This window comes from Pelobates fuscus, chromosome 11 (assembly GCF_036172605.1).
Source record: "Pelobates fuscus isolate aPelFus1 chromosome 11, aPelFus1.pri, whole genome shotgun sequence".
NCBI classification, from domain to species: domain Eukaryota; kingdom Metazoa; phylum Chordata; class Amphibia; order Anura; family Pelobatidae; genus Pelobates; species Pelobates fuscus.
The window spans coordinates 52,514,881-52,530,803 of record NC_086327.1 but is presented as its reverse complement, the minus strand read 5'-3'; the positions used below and the strand labels follow the sequence as shown (position 1 = coordinate 52,530,803).

General features: G+C 35.3%; 1 protein-coding gene across 1 annotated transcript in view; it reads right to left on the bottom strand.

Annotated features, from left to right (window-relative positions):
* The window catches only part of LOC134577885 (cytoplasmic phosphatidylinositol transfer protein 1-like), a 189,719-nt gene that overhangs the window by 39,699 nt on the left and 134,097 nt on the right, over positions 1-15,923 (bottom strand). Inside the window, exons 4-5 of the mRNA XM_063436800.1 lie at positions 5,108-5,115; positions 1,368-1,439 (exon numbers count right to left, since the gene is read on the bottom strand). Of these exons, the coding sequence (XP_063292870.1) occupies positions 1,368-1,439; positions 5,108-5,115 (80 nt within the window). The remainder of the gene's footprint in view (positions 1-1,367; positions 1,440-5,107; positions 5,116-15,923) is intronic.

The window sequence follows — 15,923 nt, the reverse complement described above, 5'->3', positions numbered from 1 at the left end:
CAGATGGCTGAAATCCGGGGCCGGATTGTTGAAAATCCTTTACATGGAGGATGTTATCCAGGCTTGCCTGTATTGAGTTTCTATCCAACACCTGCTCTAATATTTTGACTTGTGAGTGTAACAATTAACCCATGATATATCTATTTATATATATATATATATATATATGTTGGCTGTATCTCCCATTGCTGGTATTGTAATATTTGGTCAAACCTCAGGAATGAATATCTGAATTCCTGAAGAATCAAATGTTTTTTTGATATTTGAAAGATCAATACAATATGTACCAGTAAGCCAGATAATGAGTGGTAACATATAAACCTAGGGCACATTTGATAACTAACGAAATCTATAGGATTTCCTTCTTATAAAATACTTTCAAATTTTTACCCACGCTTGGGGTTCTCTAGGAACTGAAGTCTCATATGTGAAGTCTCTTTATCCACAGATCCGTTAAGGTATTTTTTTTTACATTGATTCAGTCAACTAAAGTAAATAAAAAAAGCACTAGTATACCTCTCAACATGATGTACATACTTCAATATATTTTTAGATTGGGGTGTAAGGTGTTACTGTTTGATATAGTGAGATTAGTATAGTGAGATTAGTTACAGCCTTGGGTGGCACCTGTTTCAGCTGCTGTCATAAAAATGGCAAGAGGTGCTGATCAAGAGTGTAACTCCCAATAATCTTGGGCAGACTGAGACCCGAGACATGTATGTCCTAGTTTTGCCCTTTTTGCCCTTGATCTGCTCTCTGAAATATATACATAATAGGAGAATAGGATCCTTCTCCAACTTGGCAACAACAATGCATGTGAGAAGACATCTTGTTGTCATAAAAGGAGAGGTCTGCCTTGATAGCGGAAGTCCTAATGTGCCTCCTAATTAGGGCCAATCAGAAGAGAGGCTGTGTTAGATAGGAATGTTTTTAAAGGGACAGTCAGACCCATAAAGCAATTTAACTTGCTGAAAAGCTTTATTTGTGAACGAGTGTATACTATTCTTTCATTGTGGAAAAAAATGCAGATTTCAACAAAAACTGACGCTTTTATAAATTTTAGGGATTGCAAAGGCAGCAGACAAGAGGACTGCGGTTTTTGCAAGCTATTTTTAGATATAACGCCAATGAAAAAAAATGCATAATGAATGCATTTGGAGTGCATCTACTAAACAGTGATTTTTATTTATTTTGTATTTGTGGAGTGTCCCTTTAATAAATAACATATAACTTAAATATATAACTACACAAATAACTGATAATATATAACAAGCTAAATTAATTTTAGTTCTTATAGTTAACCTGTCATGATCAGTTCACTTTAAAACATCAGGTATCCCTGATGCACAGCCAGACAGAGATCTTACCCGTGAATTACAACCATTGTTGTTTTCAAACTTTGTTTCAATTCGAATTTGGAATTTTGGCAAGAAAGAGCACTAGGGGGAAAAAAGAATTGTTGTTACAGAAACAAGGAAATAAAGTTACATTACATACAGAATACATCATGACACAAGCTATTTATGATGCCTTCCAGCAAGACATAGCTCTAATTTTAAGCATTGCATTCCCCATACACAATGTTTAATTATTTAAGTTGCATTTGCAAAATTAAATCACATTTTGTAAGAGGAACATCAGGTAAAGAAAAAGCAATAAGACCTGGGTTGTTGGTCCCTCGTGTAAACACAACTAAACAAGTAATTCATTATTTTGATTCACATTTCGGTAACAGAGTCGCTTGTTCCAACGATGGATTTAGCATTTTTAATTTCTGTGTGTTTTGTCATAAGGCTATAGAATGAGGCTCTCAGCTTTTGGTAGTCTTCACAACATTATGTACAACATTTCAGAAGTTTCTGGATCACATGGGTTCTGCAATCTGCATGACAACAGGTTAATCAGGCACGACTTCACTTAAATCATTTTTTGTACCATTAAAGGGCTATGTTACACATATTCTCTTACCATCTGATAGCATTAATACATTTAATCTCACCTTAAAAATATAAAAAAAACTACAAAGGAAAAAAAAAAGAAAATCACTTAAAGAACACTGTAGCGTTGGGAATACAAATCTGCATTCCTAATGCTATCGTGCCCATGTCCCTAGTTATATACAAGTGTCCCTCCCCATATTTAAATTTAAACAATCTAAAAATTGTACTTACCGTTTTCAAGCACCAAGGCTTTCCTCTCTGTGCTTAACTCTCCACCTCCTGCTAGTCATAGAGGAAACATGGCCTCTTCCAATGATGGTTTAATCCAAAACTCCTCATAGAGGAGCATTGGGGACCTGATGCGCATGTGCGATAAGCGCAGCACACACATCCAAGCTTCCCCATAGGAACGCATTTTATTTCATGCGTTCCTGTGAGCTTCCTAAACACGTGACAAGTTTTACTCCGACATTGTAACAGCAAGACAGCTACTACATGTGGATTTTATCCTGCAATATACAAATTGCAGTTTCTAAAAAAAAAAAAAAAAATATGCATTGTTTTACATTACAAGGTTAACCCCTTAAGGACTGAGCCAAATGTACACGTTGTGATCAAAACAAAACCTGGAATTTGACTATATGTTCAACCGTAATTCACATCTTTCATATTAAGTGCACCCACACTTATTATATATAATTTTATTCAGGGAAAACAGGGCTTTCATTTAACATCAAAAATTTAGCTATGAAATATTTAATATGAATAAAATATTAAAAAAGTGAGAAAATAAGTTTATTTTTTTAGTTCTACGTGACATTTTAACTGTTAATGGCATAATACTGTTTGCTTTTACTGCAATAAAATACACATATTTGTTTTCAGCGATGTCTTACGTGTACAACAGTACCCCCTATGTACAGATTTTATTGTGTTTAGGGAAGTTACAGGGTTAAATCTAGCATGTTACATTTTACTGTTTTTTCACATTAATATTCGCCAGATTGGTTACGTTGCCTTTGAGACCGTATGGTAGCTCAAGAATGAGAATTATCCCCATGATGGCATACCATTTGCAACAGTAGATAACCCAAGGTATTGCAAATGGGGTATGTCCAGTCTTTTTTCGTAGCCACTTGATCACAAACACTGGCCAGAAGTGACCAATTATCTCCCAGGCACAGGGGAAGGACTATATTATTTTATGTAGGAGCCAATGTAACTGCAGAATGTATTTTGTCATTGTCCCCTCTCCGGTCCAGTGGGGAATGCTGGAATATGTCACCGTAAACCCTGTTAATTTGAAACTGCATATAAACCGGCCAGTTGGCCTGAATAAAATTACTCCTGTTATACCCTTCATCTACTCTAGGCCGATGTTTGGCTATCTGATTTGCTTGGTGAATATACTTGGATGCTGTATTTCATCTGGAGAACGTTCAAATCAACACCCGAACTGCAAGCTATAATCCCTCAGCCTCTAGCAGTTTGGGAGGAAACAGATGAATGGGTATCTGAAATACCATCGTTCATTACAAATTGTTTCAATAAAAAGTGTTTATATTAGTTTTGAGATATCATTATGATGAAGCAGTAACAATTCTGGTGGAAAAAGGTATCTCACGATTAGTCACATTTTCAATTACTGCTTGTCTTTCTTTCCCAAAAATAGAAATAATTGGGCAGGTCCACCATGTATAAGAAAATTACCCATTATTCAACCTAAAAGGTAGCATAAGTAATTGGGAAAACATGCCGTGTTAAACAATGTGTGTTAATACCAGCGAGTTAGAAACTTGTCATTTATTTCCTGCAGTTTGACTATGTCGGAAGCTTTAGTTGTGAAGTAAAAAAAAATCTTATACCAATCTTTAGAGGTAAGGTTTAAGTTGAAATCTCTATTCCTTGCACAAATAAAAGTAGGCAATAATTGCTGACATGTAGTGGTTTGCAACAATTTATATAATTTAGAAATTAGTTTAGCCTTAATAGAGTGTGTTGAACGAATAGTTTCAAATGTAGTGAAAAGTGTGAAGCCTTCTTTGCAAGATGGCAAACAGTGTATTAAATGACAGAAATCAAAGTGTCTGCAAGGTATACAAAATATGTTCATCCGTGTCTTAGATCTTAATTGGGTAACAGTAAAACATATAATCTTTTCCTGGTGAGTAAAGTACATGCCATCATTCAACTAATTGGTGTTGCGCTACAATATCAAGAAATTATTGTCTCAATGGCTGAAGTATGTTAGAGAGGCAAAGATGTAATCAAGTCTCCAATCTATAGACAATTTAAAGTCTCCGCCTAAATTAACCTTCTTGGAAGGACTCCAGCTTTTGTAAAATGCGAGAAAATGTCGAGATCCGTCCTTTAAACAAAGTGAGGATTATATATAAAATGCTGTGTTCTGAAAAGTGGTGCAAATATGTAAAATGAGTGGAGCCACCAAAATGTCTGCTAGTTCCACTGGTTTCCATGGTGATTGTCCCACTTTCACAACTTGAGGCCACTTTTCAGAATACAACACTTTTTGTACATAACCCCCTTTATGTGAAAATCTACATTGAGCTAGCATACTTTATTGTGTACTGTTGTTGCCTGGAGAAAATGGCTTCCTAAACTTAGTTTATTTCCTTGACTATAATGAGCTGGTAATAAATGTAAACTAACTAATTCCATCACTGGAAAGAGAATAACGACCGTAACAGAGAATTATTTGATTGAAAACTTGCTCATAACCTTTTCTGACTTGGTCGTGTAGCCTGGTAACCTATTCTTTAATGGTCCACTTAGTATAGTGGCCCATTATTTGATTTTAATGTGAACATTGCAAAACAACTTCATTGGACATTACTGAATATGGCTGCCCTTCATTGAGGAAGGGACTGTCACTACAGCCAATTTACTGTAGGAGGGAGTGTGGGGGGGAGGTCTATCATATGTGCTTGTTGCATCCAGTGGAGACTCAAATAAAATAGCACAGCTTTGGGACGAGACACATTATTTAGTAAATATGGTCTAGTGAAATAGCCATGCCATTTGAAAATAAAAATAGACTCTAGATTTTTAATGGAGAATAAACAGATTTTTTTTTTTTAAAGGTTGTATATGTGTGTAAATCACATTTATCATTCACACAAAAGGGGTACATAAAATCAAGAACTTACTGTATATTCTGCATATCAGCCATCAAGAAACCGGAAAAAAAAAGAAGAAAACGGAAGAAATATATTAGACAGGTGAGAGTCACATTCTTGGAACAAAATCAGTTACATACTGAACTTGCTGTTTATTGCAAATGTCAGAACTCCCACTTCATCTCACTTTGTTCTATTTATGGTGTGCCTTTCATTGTTTCACCTTTCATAGTAATTGTACTCTTTGGTACAAATCGCCCACCTGTTTTCCATTTTAGAAAAGTATCAGCTCTCAAAATATTCTCTGTCCCGCCTGTTTCTAAATTGAGAGAAAACGTGCTGACCTGATATGTCATTTAGTTCAGGTTGTGAGAGTACAGTTGCATGGTTAAATAAAGAACAATACATGTTTTTATATTTTTCTCTTTTCCAACATGGCTAAACCTAGCTTTGTTTGTTAAATTGTTAATACAAGAGTATCCAGTATCAACACCCATTAGATAGTATTTTCAACACTATGGTTATTTATGTATGCATATGACTTGACTGTACTTTAATACTCGACTCTTGTGTACATCAAACATATAACATACCTATCTGGAAGGAAGTGATACTATAAATATAGCAGCAAAAAATCCAGGAGCAAATCCAATATAAATAAATAAATCAGTGTACTACAATGCAACTGCAATGTTAAATCAATTCTTAGATACAGTGTTGCTAAAATGTTAAGTTGTTACTTGTTACTATTTTAAGTTACTATTTTGTAAAAATGAAATGTCAGTACTGGTGTGGAAAACTCAGGCCTCTAGGTATGTACAGATATCTGTATGGCATAGATATCTTCAAACTAGGGAACGAGAAAATCCCAAGGTCAGGATATCTTTATACCAAATGTCATACTTTCATATGATTTTTATTAAATGAAAGATGCAATGATCTTATTGGTAAAAATATTGATAGTAGATAAATATATTATATATTGTGGCAGAAACCAGTACAAAAAGCTGGCTGCCCAAAGCAATCTGAAATATGGCCAAAAACAACTGGGGTTTTTAAGATAGAAAAAATATTTATTAAAATATATTAAAGAATAAAATCCCAATAGCAGCAATAAACTTTCGGGTAAAGATCGCACAGAAAAAGGCGATCGCACAGAAAAAATAGAACGTTCACACAGAAGCAATAGACCGAGGTATCAGCACAGGAGCCCAACAGTCATTCCGGAGTCCACGCGTCTCAAGATCAGCATTCGACGAGCAGTGCAGTCCCCCCAAGTGTGGCTGGAGGTGGAACGCACTGTGGCACGCAAGCCGTCCTCACCGGCGATCAAAATAGAGACATTGGAGTGAATAGTAATCCACATCCATCCGAGCCTGTGAACAAGGTTTTTCTGTGCGATCTTTACCCGAAAGTTTATTGCTGCTATTGTGATTTTATTCTTTAATATATTTTAATAAATATTTTTTCTATCTTAAAAGCCCCAGTTGTTTTTGGCGATATTTCATATTGCTTTGGGCAGCCAGCTTTTTGTACTGGTTTCTGCCACAATATATAATATATTTATCTACTATCATCAATATTTTTACCAATAAGATCATTGCATCTTTCATTTAATAAAATCATAATAACAAAAAAATAAATAAATAAAAAAAGGCAAAAAATGTATCCACAAACTAACTGCACTGAATGGCCAAAAAGATGGAATAACCTCAATATAAAGAATATATATATAGAGGTCTGATCACTAAATGAAGGTAGGGTGGATACAAATAATATACCAATAAACACAATAATAATAATAAATAGGAAAAAAAAATAAATAATATATATCTGTCCTCGGTGTACTGATCTTGATAAAGTCCCACAGTTTGGGACGAAACGCGTTGATCTGTGGGCTGCTGGCTGTTCCTTTCTTTCCACTTCCCCTGGGTTTGACGTCCTGTCTTCATCTTTGGCTGAATACCGCGGTCTTTTTTGAAAATACCGACCGCGGTTTCTATCTGCTGGTTGCTGTCTGGGCGGTTGCTGTACCACTCTGCACCTACTTTGTCCATCTTCACGGCTTCACCTCCACTGTGGTCTTTTTTGAAGATCCCGACCGCAGTGTGAGAGAGTTGGAGTTCCCATAACGAGGGTTCATCTGGTTGCTCTTTGATCCGCCCAACATCACCTTTATTCTGCCCACCCAGGGAGGACTTCTGGACAATTACTGGTTTTTTTCATTTTATATTATTTCACTCAGTATTATTGTTTCTTGTCACTTGTCTTTTATTTTTATATATCTCATTTATTCATCTTCTGGTTATATCTACCTCAGGTGGGGGCCCACACCGAGGACAGATATATATTATTTATTTTTTTTCCTATTTATTATTATTATTGTGTTTATTGGTATATTATTTGTATCCACCCTACCTTCATTTAGTGATCAGACCTCTATATATATATTCTTTATATTGAGGTTATTCCATCTTTTTGGCCATTCAGTGCAGTTAGTTTGTGGATACATTTTTTGCCTTTTTTTATTTATTTATTTTTTTGTTATTCTGTTTTATGAGATTTTTGTATTTAATTGTCCGGTTAAGGTATAACAGTGGTGATCGGAATTAGTCCTTTGCTGATTTATTTTTTACTTAATTAATAAATTATTTTTGACAATTTTTATACTATTTATCTAGTTTTATAATCTTAAGCGCACACACCCTATTTTCCATTTCTGAGTATATAACTCATCAAGTCGCTAGAGTGGGTGTGTAGCTGCTACTCTTCTTTTTTATTCATTTACTGATTTATTTGTGGTGTTATCACTGCATGTACCGTTTTCTATAAATAAAATCATATGAAAGTATAACATTTGGTATAAAGATATCCTGACCTTGGGATTTTCTCGTTCCCTAGGTTGAAGATATCTATGCCATACAGATATCTGTACATACCTAGAAGCCTGAGTTTTCCACACCAGTACTGACATTTCATTTTTACAAAATAGTAACAAGTAACAACTTAAAATAGTAACAAGTAACAACTTAAAATAGTAACAAGTAACAACTTAAAATAGTAACAAGTAACAACTTAACATTTTAGCAACACTGTATCTAAGAATTGATTTAACATTGCAGTTGCATTGTAATACACTGATTTATTTTATTTTTATTGGATTTGCTCCTGGATTTTTTACTGCTATATTTATAGTATCACTTCCTTCCAGCTAACTATTTTTATAGGTTTGGTGGATCCCTATATTATTCCAGTTCCAGAGCTCCAAATTAAGGTCTTTTTCCCCTCTTTCATTCCTCTATACTTTCTACGTATAAGGTTTATTTTATATAACATACCTATGTCTATTTAGGAGGAACAGTTTCTATTTTAGGCTAAATCCTTCTGTTCCTCTTTTCTATCTCAATGTCACTTTTCCTAGGAGCTCCATATTATTGGTGTGTCTCAGTCTATAACAGAGCTCCAAAAAGCAATAATACTCATGTCTTTAAACAATAATACGTGTTTAGGATTCTGATCATGTTCGTAAGATACATTGTACTTTTTCTAAATTACATTTCCGTTGCATAGATTGTTAGTGGTAAGTCCCCTAAAATATCTCAATGCAGCCCCACTTCTGTCCACAACCCCACTCACACCAACTAAAATGAAAGTGTCCCTCATTGTACATTAGAAATGTCGGTAGGTATGAATATGTATTGTACTATTGTCTTTTGTGTTTAAGGTATTTAATACAATTTTGAAAACAAAATGTACTTTATCACTTTACTGTTGTAAAACATTAGGTACATGTGAAAAAGTGCTTCAATTAATATAATATTCTATACAAAATATGTATATATTTTTTTACTTTGTCGGATTAATAAAAACATGTTTTGGAATTTCACTTCTCTTCCTACTATCACAAAGAACCATTATTAATCATTAGTTTCTCATTTTTATTTTAGGTTCTCACACTTTAATAGGGACGCGAGCCACGTACATTTGCAAAGATAGCATTTTTAGATATACCAGTTTGGTCTCTTGAACATCAAATGATTTTGTTTGCTTGCCTGATGTTAATACTTAAAAAAGACAGAATAATTCAATAGGAACATATAAATGCAATTGATGCTGTATATTGTTCCGTATTCACTGAATGAGTTTCAGAGTCACACCTGCAGTGCCCTGATGCTGTATTAGTGGCACATAATTGGTATGGTAAAAACAAATTGCATTATTTACTAAAAGAATGAAGTCTTGAGAGCTATATTCAATCAGGCATTGTTTCGTGTTTTAATACCTATAGAGGATAAGATTTAGATTCACTATATTAAACGCTTACTGTATTAGATTTACAGCCAATATTCAAATATTTCATCCTTTCCACCCATTGTTTGTGCGGATAGGATAACCTACAGTGCCAAGAAAAATACTACAAACACAATAGTATATAATAATAAGAGCAATAAAAGCAATAAGAGCAATAAAAAAAAAAAAAAACACCGGATGTAAAGAAAGTCCACAATAAAACGTGAAAGAACAAAAAAAATACCAAATGGTACAGCACAGTCTAAAAAAAAAACAAAACCAAATCTATTGCCAACTTTGAGACTGTGCCATACCATTTGGTATTTTTTTTTTATTCTTTCAAGTTTTATTGTGGACTCTCTTTACATCCTGGGGGTTTTTTTATTGCTCTTATTACATACTATTGTGTAGAGTTACATATTAATCGATGTAGAAAAAATATTAAAATCCACTAAATTTAACACTTCACACATCTGTTTCTACTGTTGATCTGATTTCATAATCAGATGTTTTCTTGGATCAACAAGCTGTTTCCACGCACATTAATAATAGCTTTTTTAATATTGTGTTTTTTCAAACAAGCATCCAGACCATTTTTAACACTGATAAAAAAAACCTACACTATTTATTTATATATTTCTTTAAGTGGTTAAAAATTAAAAAAACATTTTTTAACTTTAATCTTTACTATTTATTTGTAAAGCATGATTCACTAAAGTATTTTCTTCATGTGGTTCAATAACTCCCAAACTACCACAGAGGTGGAATTAGTCAATACTCAGTCAATATCTCAAATAATACATACTAGAATGTTGTGGATGCATGCATTATTATAACTGACACCTGGTAATAGAGCTATTAACACTAAATCAAACATGAAAGAGACAGGAAGCATTTTAATTAAAGGGATTCTATAGTGCCAGGGAAACAAAGCCGTTTTCCTGGCACTATAGGTCCCTACAGTGCCCTCCCCTCTGCCTATAATGCTTTCCTGTAGGGAAAAATCTGACGCTGGAGGTCCTCATGCAGACTTCTCTGGAACTGAAATGTTTTACATTGCAGCACTAAGTGCAAAAGGGACACAGCACCCGGACCACTTCAATGAGCTGAAGCGGTCTGGGTGCCTACAGTGTTCCTTTAACAAGGAGGTCCAGTTTCTTCAACACATGGTTTATCTGTTTATTTCATACTGAACAAATATTCCCTTGCCTTGTTTCCTTCAACGTGGGTTTTGTCTATATTTCATTTATTGCTGAATTGTATCTTTCATATGCTCCAAAGAAGAATGATATGTAACTATGCCCCCCATGCTTTTTTCTCCCCTTCTAGCCCCTCCATTTGTCTTATTACCTTGCCCCATTCCCTCCATGTGTCTCATTCCCTCCCTCCAGCCCCTCCATGTGTTTCATTTCCCCCTAGGGGACCTAGGGCCGGTGTGGCTGTGTACTGGCCATGAATGTATGTTGGTGGCCTGTGGTCACAGCTGCAGCCTGGCCCCATGGAATGAGCTGTGACCCCTGTGACTGTGGTAGGCATGCCATTGATCAGGACGATTCATAAAACACTGAATTAAAAAAAAAATGTAATTCAAATGTAAACATTTTGTAACAAATAGCTGAATTTGAAAACATATCCAACTCAGCTACAGTCACAGATTGATTATTTTTGCCTGAATTTTGCAATTTGAATTAAATTTCTTTACAATTGGCAGAGCACAGCAATTGTTGTGAATGCTCTATAGGCTTCAAATGCGTCTCTTTGAGAAGCTTTGGATAGGCAATCACAAGTAATGATAAGCACACCACTGGAAATGAGGCTGCCATGATGACGCTGGCAGATGCTGGATAAAAGGTGATTTTGTATTTTGTTTTTTATGTTTCCCAAGGAAGGGGCACTACATCTAAAAGTTTAAAGAAAAGAAAAACTTGAACATTATAAATAAATATATTTATGTAAGTGCAGCAAAAGGAGAGGAATGTTGCACCAATACAATTGTAATAAAATATATTCTCAATGGGAGATGGATACAGAAGAATAAAAACCAATAGTTAAAAAGGCTAAAAATAACCAATCAAATGTCCAAATAAATATTCAAACTTGCAAAGAGATCCAAATAAATTACTTAATAAATTGAATTTTGAAATATACTTAAGATACATCATACAGTTTTTTTGGGGAATTTGGATCATTTAGCCCTTTGTGGCACCTTAGAGCGCATAATACAGATCCTGGCGGTTTCTCGGCCATGTGAGTGAAATTCCTACCCCACCCCTTCATAATATAGGTTTTTAAACAGTTCACACTATGCTGTTGTGTATTTTCTGTTTCTATGTATCCTGTTGAATTTATATTCAGAATACACGTTTGTATTTATATTATTTAATTTTTTGTGTCACAAGGTTTATTTTCCTTACTAATATATATTTTTCTTTGTTGCAAGGAGATCAGTCAAATCTTGTAGGAAAATCTCTTTTCTATGGAAGTGCCAGTTCAGGAAATGCTTGGGCTCCGTATCAATATACAAAAACCCAATAGTGCAATATATCACGACAATAAATGGTACTAATTATTTGTTTTCTAGCGCTAGAACCAGCTCTGGTATAATCCCCACTTATAGGATGCATGCGATAATATAATCATCAGATATCACATAGCAGAATGGGGACCATAAAACTCAGAAAAAATAGAAAACCGCAATAGCACTCTCTGGGGGTCAGGGTATTATGTTAAAGGTTATGGTAAATGTTAATTCATTTTACAATCCACGTATTATGTATTGCAATTAATTGTATGTTTTACTTATTAATTGCTTTCTAATTATTGTATTGTAATCATTGTCACGAATGCACCCTACTTCAAGAGTGTGCATGACATAGTTGTGGTGGTAAAAGGGTTAGAGTTCACTATTTGTCTGCACTAGACCGGAAATAACGATAAAATTCCCATTAACACACTTAAGCATAATAATATAAATATTACTATTGTAACGCTGCCACCACCAAGACAATTTATAAATGGGGTACATTGGTCCCCCAGGTAACTTAATAAGAAAAACCCACCAAATATAACTTAGCACAATATTTAAGCAATTGCAAAACAGTAGTCTCTTCAGGTAACATGATTCTTTACCAGACAAAGGCACAACTTAAAGGAATATTTATTATGAGCAAAGAATTGCCACAGTGCATATAAATATATATTTAACAATCAAATTACTTACACCAACAACAGATAAAAACAAAAGGGATAAAATAACAGGAGGCCTAATCACTTACTCAGGTTTTCAAAGTAAAGCTTCTGCCCCCGGAAGGTCTATGGTAAGAAAGGTGGTGACTCACTTGGAATTAGATTCTGGCCCCCAAGCAAGTACAAATACACATCTCAGTATCATTGGATACATACCCTGTGGATTACCATGCCTCGCCCAGAGGTGGAGTTAAGGTGTATTTATAGAGACAATAAGTGACCACCCCCTTGTGTCCCAGACCCACATCAATCCAAAAAGAAACTTTTCTTTCTATCTCCTCTTTTGTACTTGCCACAAAAATAATAAATTGCCTCTATGAATTTTACCATTTCTCCATTCCATAGATATGTCACACTTCTTACTTGTGACCCCAATGTAGCGGACATCACAATCCCTTCCCCTATGGTTAAGTTATGCCAGTCATGTTTGGGCTTGTTTGGAAGATGGTGCTTGTCCCATTCTGAATATAATAAAAATTAGGCTTAATTATTATTTTGTGGGTACATATTAATGTTTCTTTTGGATATGATACTTGAACACAAGGCTAATGATCATTAACATCAAAGAAATTCACTAATCAGTTAAGAGGCAGAGGCCATATGGCTGAGGGCAGTTAGTTTACATTGGAACTAGACTTCAAAACATTTTGTTTTTTTTAAATTAGTTTCATCCTAATTGAGTTTTGTCCTTTTGTTTATTAAGATGAAAGACTAAATTGGTACCCTTGTGGGTTTGCCATATTTAAGGGTACCAAATTAGCTGTTTAGTAGATAGATCGTTTTGGTATCCTTATGGCAATCCCACATATGGATTAGGGAGCTATCTACTAATAAAGTCCTTTTTCATAATTTTGGTCTTTCAGACATATTTACTAATAGTTGAAATACCTAGTAATACGGGAGTTTAAATTCTACAGAAACAAAGAAGCAAAAATTCACAAACTGTGAATATAATGCTGACTGGAGATATAGATGTAGGCACCAAAGTATCCAGTGGTATGGAACAATGTAATTAGAGGGATACCACTAAATATCTGAAGTAACAGAAAGTATCAACACGGAAATAAATTGTGACTCCAAATAATAATAAATACCAAACTAGCCTTATATGGCTACTCCCATGCCTAAGTAAGTGAGGAGATAAAGTTACTAAACACCTAAATCTGCAATATGCATATAGGCTTTATTAGTCCTGGCCCTTTGAAGTATAGGGTGTTAGTAAATTTCCCCTTAGTACCCAAGTACCAGAAAAAGTGCTAAAGGGAGAAAGGTAACTGTCTAAAAGATTGGCAGCCATAATAATCAATAGTAGACAGGTGGATAAAGTAAGGTAAAATAAAGAAAGCCTCTCTCCTTGTGAGACTTACTAGATAGGCATAGAAGAAAAAATGTAAATCATAAAAAACTCCCATGCCTAAGTAAATGAGGAGATGAAGTTGCTAAACACCTAAATCTGCAATATACATATAGGCTTAAATAGTCCTGGTCTTTTAATGCATAGCATGTTAGTAGATCTCCCCTTAATTCCTGAGTTAAATTGACCCATAGGAAAGAACCTGATGCACGTTTCAGCACAGTATACATGCACCTTCTTCAGAGGAAAAGGGTTAACTTCTACCTCTTGTTGCAACTAGGGGCATGTATACTAAACATTGAGCAGCCTATGGCTCTCAATAGCTGCCAATAGCTGCCAAGTCAGACATACAATAAAGGGGGACCTAACCCAGGTCCCCTATGCCCTCATGGTTGCACACCAAATAAAATAATTAACTAGGGGAAACATTGTGCCCCAGTTTCTTTAGTACTTTCCACTCAGTCCCTTAATCCCTTAACTCCCCACTGCAGTTCTAATCTCCACTGCAGCCCCTATCCCCCACCCACAGACCCTATCCCCCAACCACAGACCCTATCCCCCACCCACAGACCCTATCCCCCACCCACAGACCCTATCCCCCAACCACAGACCCTATCCCCCACCACAGACCCTATCCCCCAACCACAGACCCTATCCCCCAACCACAGACCCTATTCCCCAACCACAGACCCTATCCCCCACCACAGACCCTATCCCCCCACCACAGACCCTATCCCCCACCACAGTTATTGAATTGTTAGTCATCACTGTCTGTACAGTAGAGGATTCGGAATATATAGCATACAGATATGCTACATTTAAAGAATGTTCTGTTAAACCTTTTTTTTTTATATCACACACTTGTTTCTGTATTTTCTTTCTTTCAGTTTCCGACAGTTGATTAACTCTTTCACTAATCCTTTTGTGAATGTGAAATCTCCCTCCCCATGTTTGTTCAAGTGACAATCTTGCAAACATGAGGTCTGTATTTACTCAGTGCCAGTTTAATGACAAGCTTCAGTCAAACTCCCTTGCCCTGAGAGCAGAGAGCACCTGCTTGATTTAAACCTTTAAATCAAGCTTAAATCATGTAGACACCTTATTATTAAGGACTCACTGCAGTCTCTACAGCGGCTGTTTGTTGGTTGTTAATTATTTATATGCGGGGTACAACAGTCATAGATCAGAAAGTAACTTTCAAAGTCACTTCCAATTTAAGTTTTATCAAAATGCTATTAAAAGTAACCAATTGTTTTTAGGCAAGGAAACTAGTACACAAGCATGTCATATTTTATAAAAATAAAGATGAAAATTAATAGATGAAGTAGATTGTATTAGTCCAGTAGAAAGTAACCAGAGTATACAATACCTTTTATATTGGACTAACATAGACCATAATTTATTAAAAGGACAGTATAGGCATAATAAAAACGTAATTTAAATGAAGTTATGATGCCTTATTGTGCTAGGAGTCCTCCTGCAGAAATGTTACCTTCAGGGTTTAAACCGTTTCTGAACGGTTTAACCCCAAAGATGCTTCCAGCTCATTTCTTAGCTTCCACCAGGCAGCACCGTACAGCCCCTAGTCTATCATATTGCACCACAAACCCAACACAACTGACACCAATCTATTTACACAGAACACTACACCAAAAACTGCTCACTACACACACGCATAACCACAAACATCCACCAAATGCATGCACAGTACTTTCTCCTGGCTTGTTAGTCATCTGGTATTCCATAAGTGTCATTATCCATAAATCATTAGCAATTTGGCTTATCCCTGCTGGAACAGCAGTGCAACTTTTAAATAATCCCATTTCTCTTGGACTCCATTTAAATTGCTCCAGTCTGATAATGAATGATTCTAATTTTAGAAAAGTCTGTTTTTCTAAAGTCTAAAACTTTTGTTTTTATGTGGTGTGACTCAGTCACTGTTCTTATATTAAACCA